The 17,118-nt window shown below is 40.3% G+C and overlaps 1 protein-coding gene across 7 annotated transcripts in view; it reads right to left on the bottom strand.

The window, feature by feature from the left end:
- The window catches only part of phldb2b (pleckstrin homology-like domain, family B, member 2b), a 108,018-nt gene that overhangs the window by 21,499 nt on the left and 69,401 nt on the right, over positions 1–17,118 (bottom strand). For all 7 annotated transcript variants that reach the window (XM_061921935.1, XM_061921934.1, XM_061921933.1 and 4 more), the window contains 4 exons: positions 13,763–13,882; positions 8,875–9,059; positions 6,686–7,810; positions 4,456–4,815 (listed from right to left, as the gene is read on the bottom strand). In XM_061921935.1, coding sequence (XP_061777919.1) covers positions 4,456–4,815; positions 6,686–7,810; positions 8,875–9,059; positions 13,763–13,882 — 1,790 coding nt within the window. The remainder of the gene's footprint in view (positions 1–4,455; positions 4,816–6,685; positions 7,811–8,874; positions 9,060–13,762; positions 13,883–17,118) is intronic.

Raw genomic sequence — 17,118 nt, 5'->3', positions numbered from 1 at the left:
AATGTATGTTTTCTTTAATGTTAATAAGGATGCAATTCTATGCAGAGGTGTACTTATAACAATTTAAAGACAAATAATACTATTTATAGTCGCGCCGGAGTGATGGAGGAGGAGGGGAGAGACACATGAAATGTTTTCTTCTTCCTGGGCAAGGGGACAGAGGATATTGAAGAGCTGCTCTAACGAGCTAACTGACGGCTGCATTCCAAGCAATTATCAATAGACTATAAATGCATATAATGATGAACCTGCTCAGTGGACCTGTGGTTAGAGTGTCTGCCCTGAGATCGGTAGGTCGTGAGTTCAAACCCCGGCCGAGTCATACCAAAGACTATAAAATTGGGACCCATTACCTCCCTGCTTGGCACTCAGCATCAAGGATTAGAATTGGGGGTTAAATAACCAAAAATGATTCCATGACGCAGCCACCGCTGCTGCTCACTGCTCCCCGCACCTCCCAGGGGGTGAGGGTAATGGGTCAAATGCAGAGGATAATCTTACCACACCTAGTGTGCGTGTGACAATCACTGGTACTTTACTTTTAATTTCTATAGATACATGTAGCAATCAGAATGAGACTCATTGAAACGGAGTAAAAATAGTGTTTCTTCTTCACAAAAATACTCGAGGTAAAGTATGTTGCATTAAAACTACTCTTACAATTACAATGTATCCAAAACGTTATTTATAGGGGAACTGCCTATCATTCACAACCCAAATGTAAGACAAGAACACGTTTTTCTTCTTTTTATGCATTCTAAGTTGTAAAATACAGCAAGTACGAGGTGGCTAACAATGCAGCTAACGAGAGTACATTATTCCGCCTATAGAGTCCTCTAAATAAACATCTAAAAACCAACAGTACTCCATTTACATGTTGGGGCCCTTAAATATTAATCAAGCCTTAGCAATATTGTTATTATAAGCGCATACACCGAAAATTATTTTTAGTAGCTCCATGATCACAGAAAGCTAACTAGCTCATGCTGCGATCTTGACATATTGAGCCAGTGAGCTGCTGCATGGCCTCTGAGCTGGTGAAAGTTAATTCTAGATGATAAATTATGCCTCTCACCTGGATCGTACAAGAATGTTGTCACAAACCGCGAAGTTTGACATTTAACCCTTACCCGGAAATAACGACAAAGACACGAAAAGACACTAATTTGCGACACTTTTTTTTTAACCCTTCTTGTGGATAATGATTCATTCTGCATCTAAACAAGACAATATGAACATCCTATCAGTTGGCATCCTAGTGAGAATAGACAGTGTACATTAAGTGATCGTTTTATTATGTTCAAAGTTTTGTATTTCTTATATAGCACTTAGCACAAATGCTGCATGACGGTTACCGCATTTTTTGGACTATAAGGCGCACTTAAAATCCTTTCATTTTCTTAAAAATCTACAGTGCGCCTTATTGTGCTTACCAACCTCAAAGCTTCTTTACTTGGTACATGGTGTAATGATAAGTGTGACCAGTAGATGGCGATCACACATAAGAGATAAGTGTGGACTGCAAGATGACACCAGTAAACAACACCAAAACTTTAAATGTTCCACTGAGAATATAGAACATTAGACACGGCTCTCGAAAATCGGACAAAATGCTATGTTAAGACTTTGGTAAGCTATGAAGCCACACCGCTTGATGGATCGTCGGTGCATCATGGATACCATAGTCAGACATACTGTGCTTCAACGTACGAGTATTATTATGGTGTCTGTATAACAACTTCAAAATGGCACCCACTGGCAGACATTATCTGGTGTTTTGTTTCGCAATATTATGCAAAACCAACTTTTCTTACCTTCTGGTAACAACTTATGTGTATTTGGGATCTGTGTAAGTCCTGAAAATGTGTGCGCGTCCGCAATTGTAGTCCGTGGAGACACTGTAGTCCATAAGCTTTTACTTTTTGTCAGTCTTCTAGATATGGGGCATTCATCCGCCGCTGTTGCTATTTCTAATATAAAGTAGCGTAAAGTTCTAACTTATATCTGTCAGTAGACTCGCTATGGAAGCACTAAAAGCTACCAGTGTAGTGGTTTTTAGTTATTGGGAACATTAGTTATTAGAGAGTTCCGGTCGGACAGTTTTTCACGGGACATATTTCTGTCGTTGTTGCACTAGTGAGCCACGTACGACGAGATGCTGCTCTGTTATTGATTTAAGTAAAGTCTGAATGTCATTAAAACAATTAGCTCCATCTTTTGACCCTTCTTTGACTCCCGTCCTTGCACGGTAGAACGGTACAACAAAGATGATAACGCTGTTGAAGGGGAGCCACGTAAATAAGATCGCTCACAAAGCGGCGCATCCTGAAGTCAGAAAGCGACCTAAAGATGGTCTGTAAAACAGAATCTACGCAACATTTTGACCAAAGAACCACCATTAAATGGTATGTAAACCAGAAGTGTTGTAAATTTAGAAAAAAATCATAATATGACCCTTATAATGCAACTTATAGTCCAATGCGTTGTTGTATGAAAATAGGCCTGAATAGACCCGCTCATCGGCAGTGCACCTTATAACCCATGGTGCCCTATGGTCGGAAAAATACGGTAGTGTTTGTTTTTGAAGGGAAACGTGAATATTGTGTTGCGACTCTGAAATTAATATGCCACCGTATGCTTAAATTGTTCTAAATACGTAGTTGTTACATATTATTATGAATGAGCCTGTTATGACATTACATATATACTTACAGTGTGCACACAAAACAATGATTAAGGTTTTTTAGAACGCTTTATAGGCAGATAGAGGGACTCCAATTGGCTGTATTGTTTGCTGTCTTTTGTTAGTGTTTATTAGCAAGTTAGAATGCATAAAAAAATGAAAAACATGTGAAGTGAATTAAATTTATATTGCGTTTTTTTTCTCTAGTGACTTAAAGTGCTTTAAATAGTGAAACCCATTATCTACATCTTTAAATTACATTTAAACCAGTGTGGGTGGCACTGGGAGCACCTTACCCACTTAGTGGGTAAATTGTCTTGCCCAAGGACACAACCAGGACGAGAATGGTGGAAGCAGGAATCGAACCTTGAACCCTCAAGTTGCCAGCACGCCTGATCTACTAAACGAGCACGCGTACCCCCCAATGTGTTCTTGTTTTACATAAGGATTGTGAATAAGACACAATTCCAAAAAAGTGCAGTTCCCCTTTAAGTAGAAGGAACGCAGTAACTTTACATCATGTTACATAACAATCTACAACAAGGGTCACCAACGCGGTGCCCGTGGGCACCAGGTAGCCCGTAAGGACCAGATAAGTAGCCCGCTGTCTTGTTCTAAAAATAGCTCAAATAGCAGCACTTATCAGTGAGCTGCCTCTATTTTTTAAATTGTATTTATTTACTAGCAAGCTGGTCTCGTTTTGCTCGACATTTTTAATTCTAAGAGAGCCAAAACTCAAATACAATTTGAAAATCCAAGAAAATATTTTAAAGACTTTGTCTTCACTTGTTTGAATAAATTCTTTTTTTTTTTTTTTTACTTTGCTTCTTATAACTTTCAGAAAAACTATTTTAGAGAAAAAATACAACCATACAAATTATTTTAGGATTTTTAAACACATATACCTTTTTACCTTTTAAATTCCTTCCTCTTCTTTCCTGACAATTTAAATCAATGTTCAAGTTTTTTTAAATTATTATTGTAAAGAATAATAAATACATTTTAATTTAATTATTCATTTTCACTTCTGTTTTTTCGAAGAAGAATATCTGTGAAATATTTCTTCAAACTTATTATGATTAAAATAAAAAAATATATATTCTGGCAAATCTAGAAAATCTGTAGAATCAAATTTAAATCTTATTTCAAAGTCTTTTGAATTTCTTTAAAAAATGTTGTTCTGGAAAATCTAGAAGAAATGATGATTTGTCTTTTTTAGCTTGGTCCAATTTGTTATATATTCTGACAAAGTGCAGATTGGATTTTAACCTATTTAAAACATGTCATCAAAATGTTTTAATTAATCTTAATCAGTAAAAATTACTAATGATGTTCCATAAATTATTTTTTTTAATTTGTTCAAAAAGATTCGAATTAGCTATTTGTTCTCTTCTTTTTTTTTCGGTTGAATTTTGAATTTTAAAGAGTCAAAATGGAAAATAATTTATGTTTCAAAATAAAATGTTCATTTTTTTTGTGTTTTCTCCTCTTTTAAACCGTTCCATTAAGTGTTTTTTTCATCATTTATTCTCTACAAAAAACCTTCCGTAAAATGAAAAAAAAATGTACGACGGAATTACAGACAGAAATACCCATTTTTTAATACATATAGATTTATTTATTAAAGGTAAATTGAGCAAATTGACTATTTCTGGCAATTTGTTTAAGTGTGTATCAAACTGGTAGCCCTTCACATTATTCAGTACCCAAGAAGTAGCTCTTGGTTTCAAAAAGGTTGGAGACCCCTGATCTACAACATATTTGATTTTTACCTCGTTTAACCTCTGTTGTGATGGTGATGAGGCGTAGCTCCGCGGACTCAAAGCGGGCGATTCTCCCCTGCTGTTGTCCCTGGTACCACTGCTGCGCCTTTGTCGTACCAATAGATCCCGGTCATAGAAGCCGTTCTCAGTTACGTGTCCGTTCCCAGCGGAGCCATTAACTAAGGAGGAGTCAGAGAAGACAGAAGGCATGTCGTCGTCGTCGTCATCATCATTGAGCTGGAGCTTCTGAAGCTCCTGGTTGATCTTTTGGAGGTCGGCCACGGCGGAGGCCGGATTTGTAACCGAGCCGCCTCCATCCTGGTCCAGCTCTGAGCACAAGGACAGGATGGTCTCGAGACGCTGTCGTTCCTGAAAGAAAAACATCACAGTTTCACACATAATTAAAGTAACCCAAGTGGCGTTTGTAAAGCTACCAGGGGTATCGTTCTCATATACAGAACATGTAAACAAATCCAGCAGATGTCTATATTCAGCATTTGAAACACAATCAACTATACCAGCAGCCTTCTATTTAAAGTACATCACAAGTCACACTACCTGTGGAAGCATCGCAGCAGAAAGTTACAACGTTCTTGTTAATTCAAACAAAAACACTCTTGTCTTCCATCAGGTCTTCTTTGCAATCTTCAAAGAGCATATTTCTCCCAGACTTACATTTCTCTAAACGCCTGGCCGGCAGATTACAGGGTGTGAGCGACCAGTTCGGGTTCAACGAAAGCAAGGAAGGGAGAGAGCGAGGAAGGGAGAGAGAGAGGGGGAACATTTAAAGCACCAGGCCGATCAAGTAATATTAGAAAGGGAAAGACGGAGAAAAGGAATGTGGGTCAGAGGTGTTAGGATTTTGTGTCTGAGCAAGTTAATGTGGAGGTGGACAGCTGTCAACTATGACCCTAAACGCAGGAATTGCCGCCAGGAAAAGAATGCATTCTTTAAACAAAAAAAAAAAGAATCTTGTTTCATCTATGTTTATATCACCATTTGTCATGTCAAATGTGAACCTGTGTCACTTTCTCACCTTGTTCTGTTACTGTTAAAAAGGGAGAAACATAAAAGGGTTTTGCTTGAACAAGTGAATGGGGAAAAAATTGACAAGACAAACAAACGTGGAAATGTGAGATGGTGTCAAAATGTACCACAGTCTTTTTTTAAACATCTCTGCCTGGATATGGTCAAGCTTCACTTTGTGACCACTAGAGGGAGTAGCTGCTCTTCATTTGGCAGCAGTGGCTTTTCATAGTTAGCCTCCCTTTATTCTGGGGTAGGCTCCTTCTGGGACACATTTTGTGGTGTCTTACCTTCACAACCAAAAATATATTTATTTTGCCTCTGCTGTATTTTGTCTTCTGTACACTATTGCTGTTATGTCACATGTAGGCGCTAACGTATGACACGCACACACACAGTCATTATGTTTGTGGTCAACTGACAATAGCGATTTGTTAACCTTTAGCTACTAAAAGCTATAACTCAATGTATTGTATACAATCTTTGTCGTAAAAAGACACATGCTACGGGTGTGCGACAGTTGTGAGTGACAACCATGACAGCCAATCATCCTATTTGGTCGACCCTCACAACAATTTATATCTAATCTAATTATATAATGCTAATAGTTGTGAAAAATATAGAAATGTTTTGTTCAATCTGTTTTTTTAAATTAATGGTGTTCATACAGTTTTTGGTTGGAAAAAATAACTACAAGTCTACACGTCTGAATCTACATACAATAATATTTTGTAATAGTACAATCAAATAAAAATAGGAAAATCAATTATCCAATGCTGAGCCATTTATTTTTTGGCGGCAGTGTAAGTTTGGTTTATGCATACTTTCACTTGGTATAGCAAACCCTGTAAAAGAGAGATAATTATGTATGTAATTTCGCATCTCGCCCTCATTATACGTTGAGCATCTGTGTGTTTATCCACCTGCTGCCCTTTGGACTCTGCCCTTTAATTTCCCTCGTTTCTCTGGGCCACATCTGACTGACTTGCTCTGTGGCCTAAACCGCACTCTAGTGGGCGGACCTCCACGTGATTGATGTAAACATACATCGCACACACACACGCACACAAACACAGGCACACATGGGGTTAAGAATAGTCCTGTTTTGTGGGTTATATGGTAGAGGTTAGCCTCAACCGCCGTGTGTGTGCGTGTGCCTGGGAGAATAAGGCATGCCTGACAAGACAAGGATTCAGATGGTATTTCAACTCACCAGTCTCTCCACCTCCTGCTCGCGGAGGCGCTCCTCTTTTTGACGATGGTGGTAGTCAGTCAGCTCCTCTTTGCCGCTGAGTGAGCTGATACTACCCCGCCTTTCCCGAAATCCGCCAGGTGGGGCCACTCCTCCTTTTCCGAATGAAGCCATCTTCTCAGTGCGTCCAAAGCCTAGGGCGCTGGTCGCTTCCGGGTCATTCCCAGTTTTTTCCCATTCCCCTGAAGACAGCTCCATTTCAGGGGGGCTTGTGGAGTTGACGGAACTCACTGAGCTTGTGGAAGTCAGGCTGAGCTTCTTGGCCATGCGGGGGGACGAGGACCCCCCGGCCTTGGATGGGATGGTAACGTCTGGCGGGGATGCAGTGGAGGAGGTGGACTTGGTGCAAGGGGACATCTTAAGAGAGGACAGGGAGATGGACACCATGCCTTCTCCTTTAGCTGTTGTGTGGATTTGATTCCTATTTGAGGACAGCATGTTTGAGTTACTGGAGTTGTGGTTCAGGTCAAGACTGGTGTTAAAGCTGCTGTTGTTGTTGTAGTGGTCTTTTTTAATTTTGTACACATCGGAGCGATGCGGCTGCAGAGTCGATAAAGCCAGGACGCCATTGTTGCTGTCCCGGGGGGACGGTGAGGGACAGAGGCGAGGCAGTGAGCGGCTGTGCCCGCACCCGGTCAACCCGTTTAGAGAACCGGATGAGTATTTCCTCGTTCGACTGCTCGTTGATGCCTCTTGATTGCCGTAGCTCCGGCGTCCAAGCCGGGGACTCGAAGGCATGCTGACAGCGCCCCCCGCGGATGGAGAGCGGGATGAGGAAGGAGCAGGAGGAAGGGTGAGGAGGAGGGTATCACCACCGCTGACTGACGTGGACGAGCCCCTGCTACTCCATGTTGACAACAATGGAGAAGAGCCAGTGTTATGGTGACGCCGGCTATCGCCACTACCCAAGCTGTCCTGGTTTCGAGAAGTGCGTGGGACCAGAGAAGAAGGGTCAGAACGTCGGGACGGAGAGGAAGGGGGAGCCGATTTTAATGAGACTGGGGGACGATCCGCACTGTGGAAACGTCTTGCTTGTTCCTGATATGCAGATGAGGAGGAGGAAGTGATGTGTGTGGGGGGTGGGGACTAAAAAAAAGAGAGAGACTGTTACAATTTATTGTGGAAACATTGCTGAGTTGCTGGATAAAAGATGGACCCAAGCACTCTAAAGTGTGGCAACATTTTAATAAAAATAAGCAAACACAGCAAGTGCCATGTAAACTTTGCAAAGCCAAACTCATGTTGAATGCCTTCATCACCCCCGAGGTAACCTTAGGTCATAATTTATTGCTCATTTTTTAGTTTTCCATAGTGTTTTCAAAATATGTTTTACTTTTGTTACTGTATGTAAAATCTCCACTGCAACCTCATGATTTCTTCATTGTGGGATTAATTAAGTCTATCCTAATTAAGTCTATGGACACACAATACAATTTTTTTTCCTATTGACTTAATTTTACACAAACATTTGTATATGATTAAAAGGGAATGCAGACACTATCAATACTGCAATATATTAAGATATATATTCATGTTTACACTTCTATTCCTTGTGGTGAATGATAGCAGCAAAATAGGTATGCTAATGTTTGGACTATGATGAGTTATGTTCATGTATGCACCTTTATGTAAATGAGGCAAGCAGTCTAGTAGTCCCAATCGACAGTATGGAATACAAATTGTTTTGATACAGTAACTGTACTTCAGTGTGCAATATTAGTGGTATTATTTTTTTATTAGTTTCTACTACATACTTTTTTTTTGTATCTCCGCACTGCAACGCTGACATTTCCGCACTGTGAGATAAATAAGTTTATCCTGTCTCTTACATTTATTTTGCAGTAAATATCATCTTTACTGTGGTAATATACCTTTGTTACACTTTACTATAATAATGGTAATACTACAATTTACTATAATGGCTTTGGAAAATGGGTTAAAATCAAGTCGTGGACTCAAACATGTGCATAAGATCTTTTAAGAAATAATCGTTCATAGACTAATCAAAAAAATACTCGCTAACTAGTCGACTGTTAAAATAATCGTTACTTACAGCCCTATTGTTAAGGTAAAAGAAGAAAAACACATTCGGCTGTAGTATTAGTAGTAGCCTAGACGATTGGCAGAGATAAAAAAAAAATATAATTCACCTGTGTCACGCTGAAGTAAGACGGGTTGGCATTCCCGTTGGCTCTCAGGCTGTTTTCCAGAGCAGCTTTCTTGCGCTGCAGGGTGTCCATCAAATCCCGCAGCTCGGAGGCTGAGCGCATGCCTCGCGTGCTACTGGTGCCGCCCACCACAGCATGGCTGTAATCGCTGCTGAACTTCAGGTAATCTAAACGTGGCACAGCCCATATATATTATTGTTGCAAAAATCTACACTTTTACGCTGCGTCCAAATTGATACTGTACTGCTTATACTTTCTCATTTAAACGCATGACTAATGGGAAATTTATGAAACAAAGAGTGGCACACACAAAAAAAAGGATAAAACAAGAATAAATTAATGAAGACTCGCAATATATTTGAGACATACTTCTTGTGTTGATTTTTTATGCATTTCAGAGGAAAGCAGAAAAAACAAACACTGTATGGCACCGGACATCTGTATGGTCTACTTAAGAATTCTAAAGCACAAATAAGCACAATTAAGAGTGAAGTTGCTTTATTTATTAGGGAAAGTTCTGAAATATCACTGGGATCTGAGTGCTGCACTCATGTGCACACCTGTAGCTTCTTCGACAAGACAAACCCTAACTCGCACTCCTGAATACACAAACACAGCATGCAAGTATGCACCCCACGGACAAAAACCAGCCAAGAAAAACAGTTGATGTTGAGTTCAGTTCCTTAGTACAGGATTTAGGAAATGAAAAGAGACCACAAATATTTTTGGAATAGCCCCACCCGCCTGTTTTCATTTTTACCCATTTCAGTATTAAGGGGGGGTTATAGTTCTTAACCTCTAATGAGTTATTTTTTGCCTGACTTAGTAAAATATACATTGCTGAGATTAGCAATTTTTATTTTTACTTTTATTCTGTATTCATTATTTTGAGCTGATGGCCCAACCTACAGGAAGACAACCTGCACATGCTGTATTTAACTATGGCTTAATGTGGAAAAGGCGCCTTCACAATGGACCACCCAGTGTTTAACAACCATGCATAAAATGTCCTTCAACGAACAGCTTTTGAGCTTTATTAGAGAAAAACAAGCATCCTGGTCCAATAATACATTTTGCTAGACAATATCTTGTTTTACAAATTAATGTACAGTAGATAAACAATATTACCGTACTGCATTATTTTGAAACCAAATCAAGAACTTATGTAATAATAACATACTATAACAATGTAATTCAAACTTTAATCTCTTTTAGCAAAAATGCACTTCAATAAATATTAAATACATATTGGAAAAACAGGGTCTGTTGGTCAAAGACCCTGGGGATAGGTGGATTGACAACACTAAATTGACCCGAGTGTGTGAATGTGAGTGTGAATGTTGTCTATCTATGTTGGCTCTGCGATAAGGTGGCGACTTGTCCAGGGTGTGCCCTGCCTTCCGCTCGAATGCAGCTGAGATAAGCTCAAGCAACCCCCGCGACCCCAAAAGGTACCAGCGGTAAAAATGGATCGATGGATGGATGGATCGGTTGGTTTGTTTTGTTGTTGTTTTTTGTTGCCATCCCATTAATGGGTTCATCTTTCTCAATTGTTGGAAGCCAAAATATTCCCCTTTGCGATCACCTTTTTCTCTCCTTTTTTTGTCACCTTGTAGTGCCTCCCACTAGCGAGTCGCGACTAGCGAGGTTCCCTGTTCGTGCATCCTGTGTGTGAAAGCTAGCGGTCACGGCTCCGCTCACCGAGAAAAAGATTGATGCGGTGACATATGTGATCGGCCATTGCCAATTAATACTGTTCACAAACACAGATTCTCTGTGGCTGACAAGCATTGTCATCACTGGAGGACAATGCCAAACATGTTACAGACCCAGAAAAAGCCATGGGTAGGCATGCTAATAGCTAAGCTCACCTCACCGCTCAGCTTTAAACCAAAGCTGGCTGATATGGCTGAAAATTATACCACAATATAATATGTTTTATATTAATGAATATAGATAATTGACACTTTATGACTTATTTAAGCCTGCCAATAAATACAGTAATTTCCAACTTACCAAGGGTGCTATTTATCAGTGGACAGGGTGTCTGGTAGCCAGTGAGGATGAGCTCGGCCAAGGTAATAAAATAATTAAAGTAGATTTGAAGGTAGTTTGAGACACTAAATGGCAGTAGTGTATAAGCCCTTAAACACTACAGAGTAATTTTGGAAGCTGCTCATTGGAAGTGTCAGGATGTTGCCTCACTGTCTGCATTAAAACCAACAAAGCTAAAGACAAGTTTGTGTTATTGAGTTGATATCAAAATGTTACAGTTTCTCTTTTCATCGCATGTCGACAATCCACAGCGAGACAGAAAGACTGCGCAACCACACTGTTTATACTGTTATGTGATTTGCTGTTAGCGTGTCGCACCCATTGTTCAGTGACACTTTCTGTTTCTTGTTTGCTGGGTTCCCAGAGCGCGAGTGACATCATAAACAAATCTTGCTTCCTTTAATTCCTGGTTTATTCCAACCAAAAAATATAAATATATGTTGAATATTTTGTCGAATACATTTCATATTGATATCGACTATGTGATATTCGCAATATATATCGATATTTTATATATAATGTTTTTTCATGTTGTTTTGCAAGAGCCGTGTCACCATACTTGCCAACCTTGAAACCTCGATTTCAGGAGGTGGGGGGCGTGGTCAGGGGTGGGGCGGGGGCGTGGTTGGTGACAGGGGCATGGTTAGGGGCGTGGTTAAAAGGGGAGGAGTATATATACAGTTGTGTGTGGAGTTGTGCACTGCACTTTCTAAAAGCCGTAGTTGTTATTGTCACATATGCATGATTGATTGATTGATTGAAACTTTTATTAGTAGATTGTACAGTACAGTACATATTCCGTACAATTGACCACTAAATGGTAACACCGCAATAAGTTTTTCAACTTGTTTAAGTCAGGGTCCACGTTAATCAATTCATGGTACAAATATATACTATCAGCATAATACAGTCATCACACAAGTTAATCATCATAGTATATACATTGAGTTATTTACAATCCGGGAGGTGGGATGAGGAGCTTTGGTTGATATCAGTACTTCAGTCATCAACAATTGCATCAACAGAGAAATGGACATTGAAACAGTCCAGGTCTTACTTAGTGGGATATGTACAGCGAGCAGGGAACAGAGTGAGTTCAGATAGCATAAGAACAAGTATATACATTAGAAATACATTTGATTATTTACATTAGGTTATTTAAAATCCGGTGAGATGGGATATGAATTGGAGGAGGATTAGCAAAGGGTTGAAGTTGCCTGGAGGTGTTGTGGTGCATGTACATTAGATGGCAGTATTGTCATGTTTAAGAGTGTCACATGCTGTTTACGACGAACTGCCTTACGGTAGACGTAAACGTGACTGCTGTTGTTGTGTGTTATTACCGGGCTGGGAGGACGTTAATGAAACTGCCTAACAATACCCACATAAGAAACCAAGAACTCGCCCTCGATCATTCAACAGTTATAACGTCATTGGGCAGACACACTGTTTATAATGTGGGAAAGCGGACGTGAAAACAGGCTTTCCTCTATCAGGTCCACATGGAGCTGGAGGGGGCGTGGCCTCCAGCTCCGCCTGAATTTTGGGAGATTTTCGGGAGAAAATTTGTCCTGGGAGGTTTTCGGGAGAGGCGCTGAATTCCGGGAGTCTCCCAGAAAATCCGGTAGGGTTGGCAAGTATGCGTGTCACGTGACTTCAAACTTGATACCCCATTGGCTGGTTCTAAGACGGGATCCATTGCTTTAGCCTTATTTTACCGGTAGTGAGTCCTGCTTTTTAAAGCAACACATTTTTCGACACAAAATTAACCTTCACAGAATTAGTCTTAATATTGTGTTGATATTGTTTAAGTGTCAATAGCACTAACCATAAAAACATCGAAAAATGTAACGTCAATACATGTGATTTGTACCGGTATTGGTATCGGCTGGCATCACTCAAGGATGACCAATATCCAAATTGCCAGCATAAAACCTTAATCGGAACACCCATAGCATGCATACATATGTAAAGTGTTTTAAAATTGGTTAATCCCCTTAGAGTAATTCAAAGGCGATGGGAGAAAATGTTAATCGTTACGTGCTAAGAGATACGTGGCGGAAAATGAGAGGCATCCTGAGATCACAAGAGACACACGCGCACACACGCACGCGCGCGCACACACACACACACACACACACACACACACACACACACACACACACACACACACACACACACACACACACACACACACACTCACACACATACAGTTAAGCGGCATCCATAAAAGGGCAGATTTATACTGGAGGGCTGGCGTGCATCGACTGTTCTTTGTGTGAGAGCTTCCACAATATAGCTGTGAGTGTTGGCCGACAACACAATGAACACGGGGCTTTTTAGTATAATCGTGCATTGTTGTGCATGGGAACTTTAAAAGTCACTACACCACTACGGTGGAGCTTTTACTGCGTGTCAAAATTGAGGTTTCGCTAAACACTAACGAGTTAAAACCGGCGCGATCAATCACCAGGAAGACAGCAGAGTCCAGCAGTATCACTGTGGAAACAGAAGGGCACCAGATGACACGGAAACATTCCAATATGCTTTACATTTAAGTTTTAGCATGCTTGACTGTGAGTGTGTGTGTTGTGGAACAGTATTTGAGCGTACGCCCCACCCTGCCACATCCACACACTCCAAAAACCAAAATCTTTCCCACCTGCATGGCTCTACTGGCCTGCAGAAGGCTATTGGGTGAAGACAGATGGTTCAAATAGATGAAAAGCGGAGAGACAAGGCAGCAGAACAAAGACAGAAGGGATCAAGTGTAGTTCAAAGGTCACAGTAAGGGTTTACAAGTGTGCATGCGTACCTGTATTGTAGGCTAAGGCAGACACTGGGCTCTTTTGTGGAAGCATGCTCTTCATTCTGGTCGCCTCCTCAGGATGGTTGAACCGGAAGAAGTAGGACTTACCGAGACACAAGGAATAACCTGCAGACAAAGGGTATAACTAAGACATACTGGCAGGATGATGGTATTTGTCTTTCAATGTTTAGTGCTTGTCCGTGAGCAGACACTCCAGTGTGCTCTGGCCGTTAATTACGCCAACAGCGCCAGGTATTAAACAACATGTCAGGGTCAGGACCTTTGTAATGCACACAGCCGGACACAGCTGTCCAAATAGGACGCAAGAGAAAGGAGAGATGTTGCCACTCGACAGTGAGACAAGAAGACAGTGTGAAACATTTGGAAAACATTTAACAGCTTAAAATTTATTGCAGCATTTTCCTACACCTGCCACAAATAGCTATGCCGCTATCGGTTCGCCCTCGATCGTAAACACATTATAATGAGACTGTCTGCGAATGTAGCTTGTTGTTACACCTCTGTAAGGTATTTTTTTGTTTGCTGGCAGCAGTTATAAAAATAGTTAAAACAAAAATCACAAGTAAAGCACTGAGAATGTGTTTTATTGTTTGTGCTATTGCACCATATTTTGGTAGAGTTTGCTCACTGCAGGTACTGCAGTGTCCTTCCATTTACCGGCAGAGCTTTCAACCGAAAGTGCACTGCCGTTCATAGCGTTCTACTCATATGGATTCTTCATTCTTAACTCCAAGCAATGTTTGTAAGCCTTACAGTATAACTAAAACTATTCATACTTACTAAACCGTCCCATGTGTGATATCTGTAGGAGTGTTTTCATGCATATTTGTACGTGCTATCGTTATGTAATGACGCTAGTGTCGTTAACATTAGCGAATATGCTAACACATTTACGAGGGTCTGTGTTAGAATAGAATAGAATAGAATATATCTTTATTGTCATTGTACATTGTAAAACAAAATTGTATGCAAACTAATTTAGTGCAAAATCCTACATAAAAACATAGGAACATAGATAAATAGATACAAATACATAAAATACATAAAAATACCAAACATACAGCTCACATGCACAGTCATTATTGTTATCCTGTGTTCAGCGACACATTTGCTCTCGGGTAAAAAGTGTTTTTAAAACGATTTGTCCGGCATTTTATTGTCCTGTATCTCCTGCCTGAGGGCATCAGTTCAAAAAGTTTATGTCCAGGGTGAGATGGGTCCTTTATGATGTTTTGGGCATTTTTGAGGCACCTGGCACTGTACAGTTCATCTAGGGAGGGGAGAGAGCAGCCAGTGATCTTCATGGCAGTTTTTATGATCATTATCTTACAACAGCATTCTGTTCGTATTGTTTTAGTTTCACAAATTCACTAAAATGTCATCGTGGATTTATTGAGTCTGTTTACCTGATTGGAGAACTAGTTTTTGCAGGTGTGTGGGTCCATGACGAGGACTTCTTTTGTGTTAGTTCAGCTGTTTTAGTGCCGTGTTACAGACACTGTTTGGAAACACTTAAGGTATGTAAATAAACATTTACAGCATGTTTCTGTATAAATAACTCATTTGGCAATGTATGTATATATGTGCTGGTTATAGTTTGGTGCGGCTAATATATGTAAACAAAAATTTACAAAAACACAATGCCAATAAATTCAATATAAAGTGAAAAGAATATCAATTTAGATAATCACATAACCTGTCATTCTTCACTTAAATATGACTATAAATCAGTCCAATTTTCCTTTACTTCCGAGTGTAAAATGTAGAGTATACAGATATTTTGATACACTCAGAATTATCATCATAGGATAATATGAATTATATGCAGGTAAAGTTCTATACAACACGGTCTCATATACTGTATAGCGATTTTCTATAGAACACGGTCGTGCCATGGACTTGAATTTTCGCCTGTTTTTTTTTTTACTACCAGACACAACCGCGTTGTTTTTCTCACCAAATTATTGACAATCAGAAGAGTATTGGTCGATAGTGCCAAACCCGTTCTGTGATGTAGGAGCACAATCCACCGTTCACGTCATGCCGTTTACTTTCAAGATGCCGTTCATGTACGGCTTTGCTGGGCCATTTTTTAAATTTCGCCTGCCTACATCAAGAAGAAATCAGATCTTTTTGTTGTCGTTTCTGAAACAGATCGTTGGCGCGTGTTGCCTTCGAAAAAATGCATCCGTACAACTGCAACGAGACAGGATTATGCTGGCTCAACACTTAAGCAAGAATGAAGCACTCGGCAAAGAAGATTTCAAACAATTTAAAGACCGAGTTAGGCTACTGTTCATCGTCAACCAGTCTCAAACTCACAAATGAAAACCATTATATCTTGGCAATTCTGCAAACTCCTGCTGTTTTCACCACGTAACTGGACCCCAATGACCACATTATATCGAACATAATTTTTTATAATTACTGTACATTATTATTAGTGCAACTCTTGGGGGGGGGGGTTACCTCTACCCCTATCTTTAAGACCTAGTGAGACTTGTTTTCAGCTTTCATCGAAGATCTTAGAACACACCAGAGGTATAGGAAATGAGATCCAAAAGTGAACTTGGACATAACGTCCTCCTATGCTGCAAAGGTAGATTTATTATATTTTTACCTTTTTCCTGTCCTTGTTCCAAAATGCTGGTGCTGTGTGAGAATGTTTAAGGGTGAGCTTTACTGAGGCCATATCTGTGTTGAATAACCTTTTTGGCAGGGGGTTTAGACGTTCTTCATTTGATTCAAGCAACCTTATTAATAATATTTCAGGGCTATATTTATCTTACATTTGCAGCGTGCAGGCAAAAACTGTGAATACACATGTATATATGTCAGGGTTTCCCGCAGCGCTTTGTTGCTAAGGTAGCTGCCTTAACAACAAAGAGCCGCCGCCTAAGCTAAAGGTCTTAACAAGCTGCTCTGCTTTGTTCTGTCTCTTTCAGTATTCTCTGCAGCATTGTCCCACCCACACAACCATCTGATTGGCTACACGCAGAGCGGTAACAGCCAATCAGTAGTGTGTATTCAGAGTGGTAACAGCCAATCAGCAGTGCGTATTCAGAGCGGGAACAGCCAATCAGCAGTGCGTATTCAGAGCGCATGGAGTCAGTGCTCCAGCGTCGTGATGACCAGATAGGTGTTTATCAGGTAAGCATCAGGCAGTGGACTCTCCCCAAATTATAATAAACACCTCTCAGTCAACTATTAGTAACATCACTGTGAGCCTGTTGACCTTCTAGAAACATAAACGGCAGGTCAGCTCGCTCGCAGTCCTTGAAGTGAACGCTAATTAGCTTTTAGCGTAACGTTAGCTCATTTTGTGGTGTGCACGCGTGTGT

Source organism: Nerophis ophidion, linkage group LG15, assembly GCF_033978795.1.
Source record: "Nerophis ophidion isolate RoL-2023_Sa linkage group LG15, RoL_Noph_v1.0, whole genome shotgun sequence".
In the NCBI taxonomy this organism is placed as follows: Eukaryota; Metazoa; Chordata; class Actinopteri; order Syngnathiformes; family Syngnathidae; genus Nerophis; species Nerophis ophidion.
Note: the sequence above shows the minus strand (reverse complement) of the source record. Positions and strands in the feature narration are given on the sequence as shown.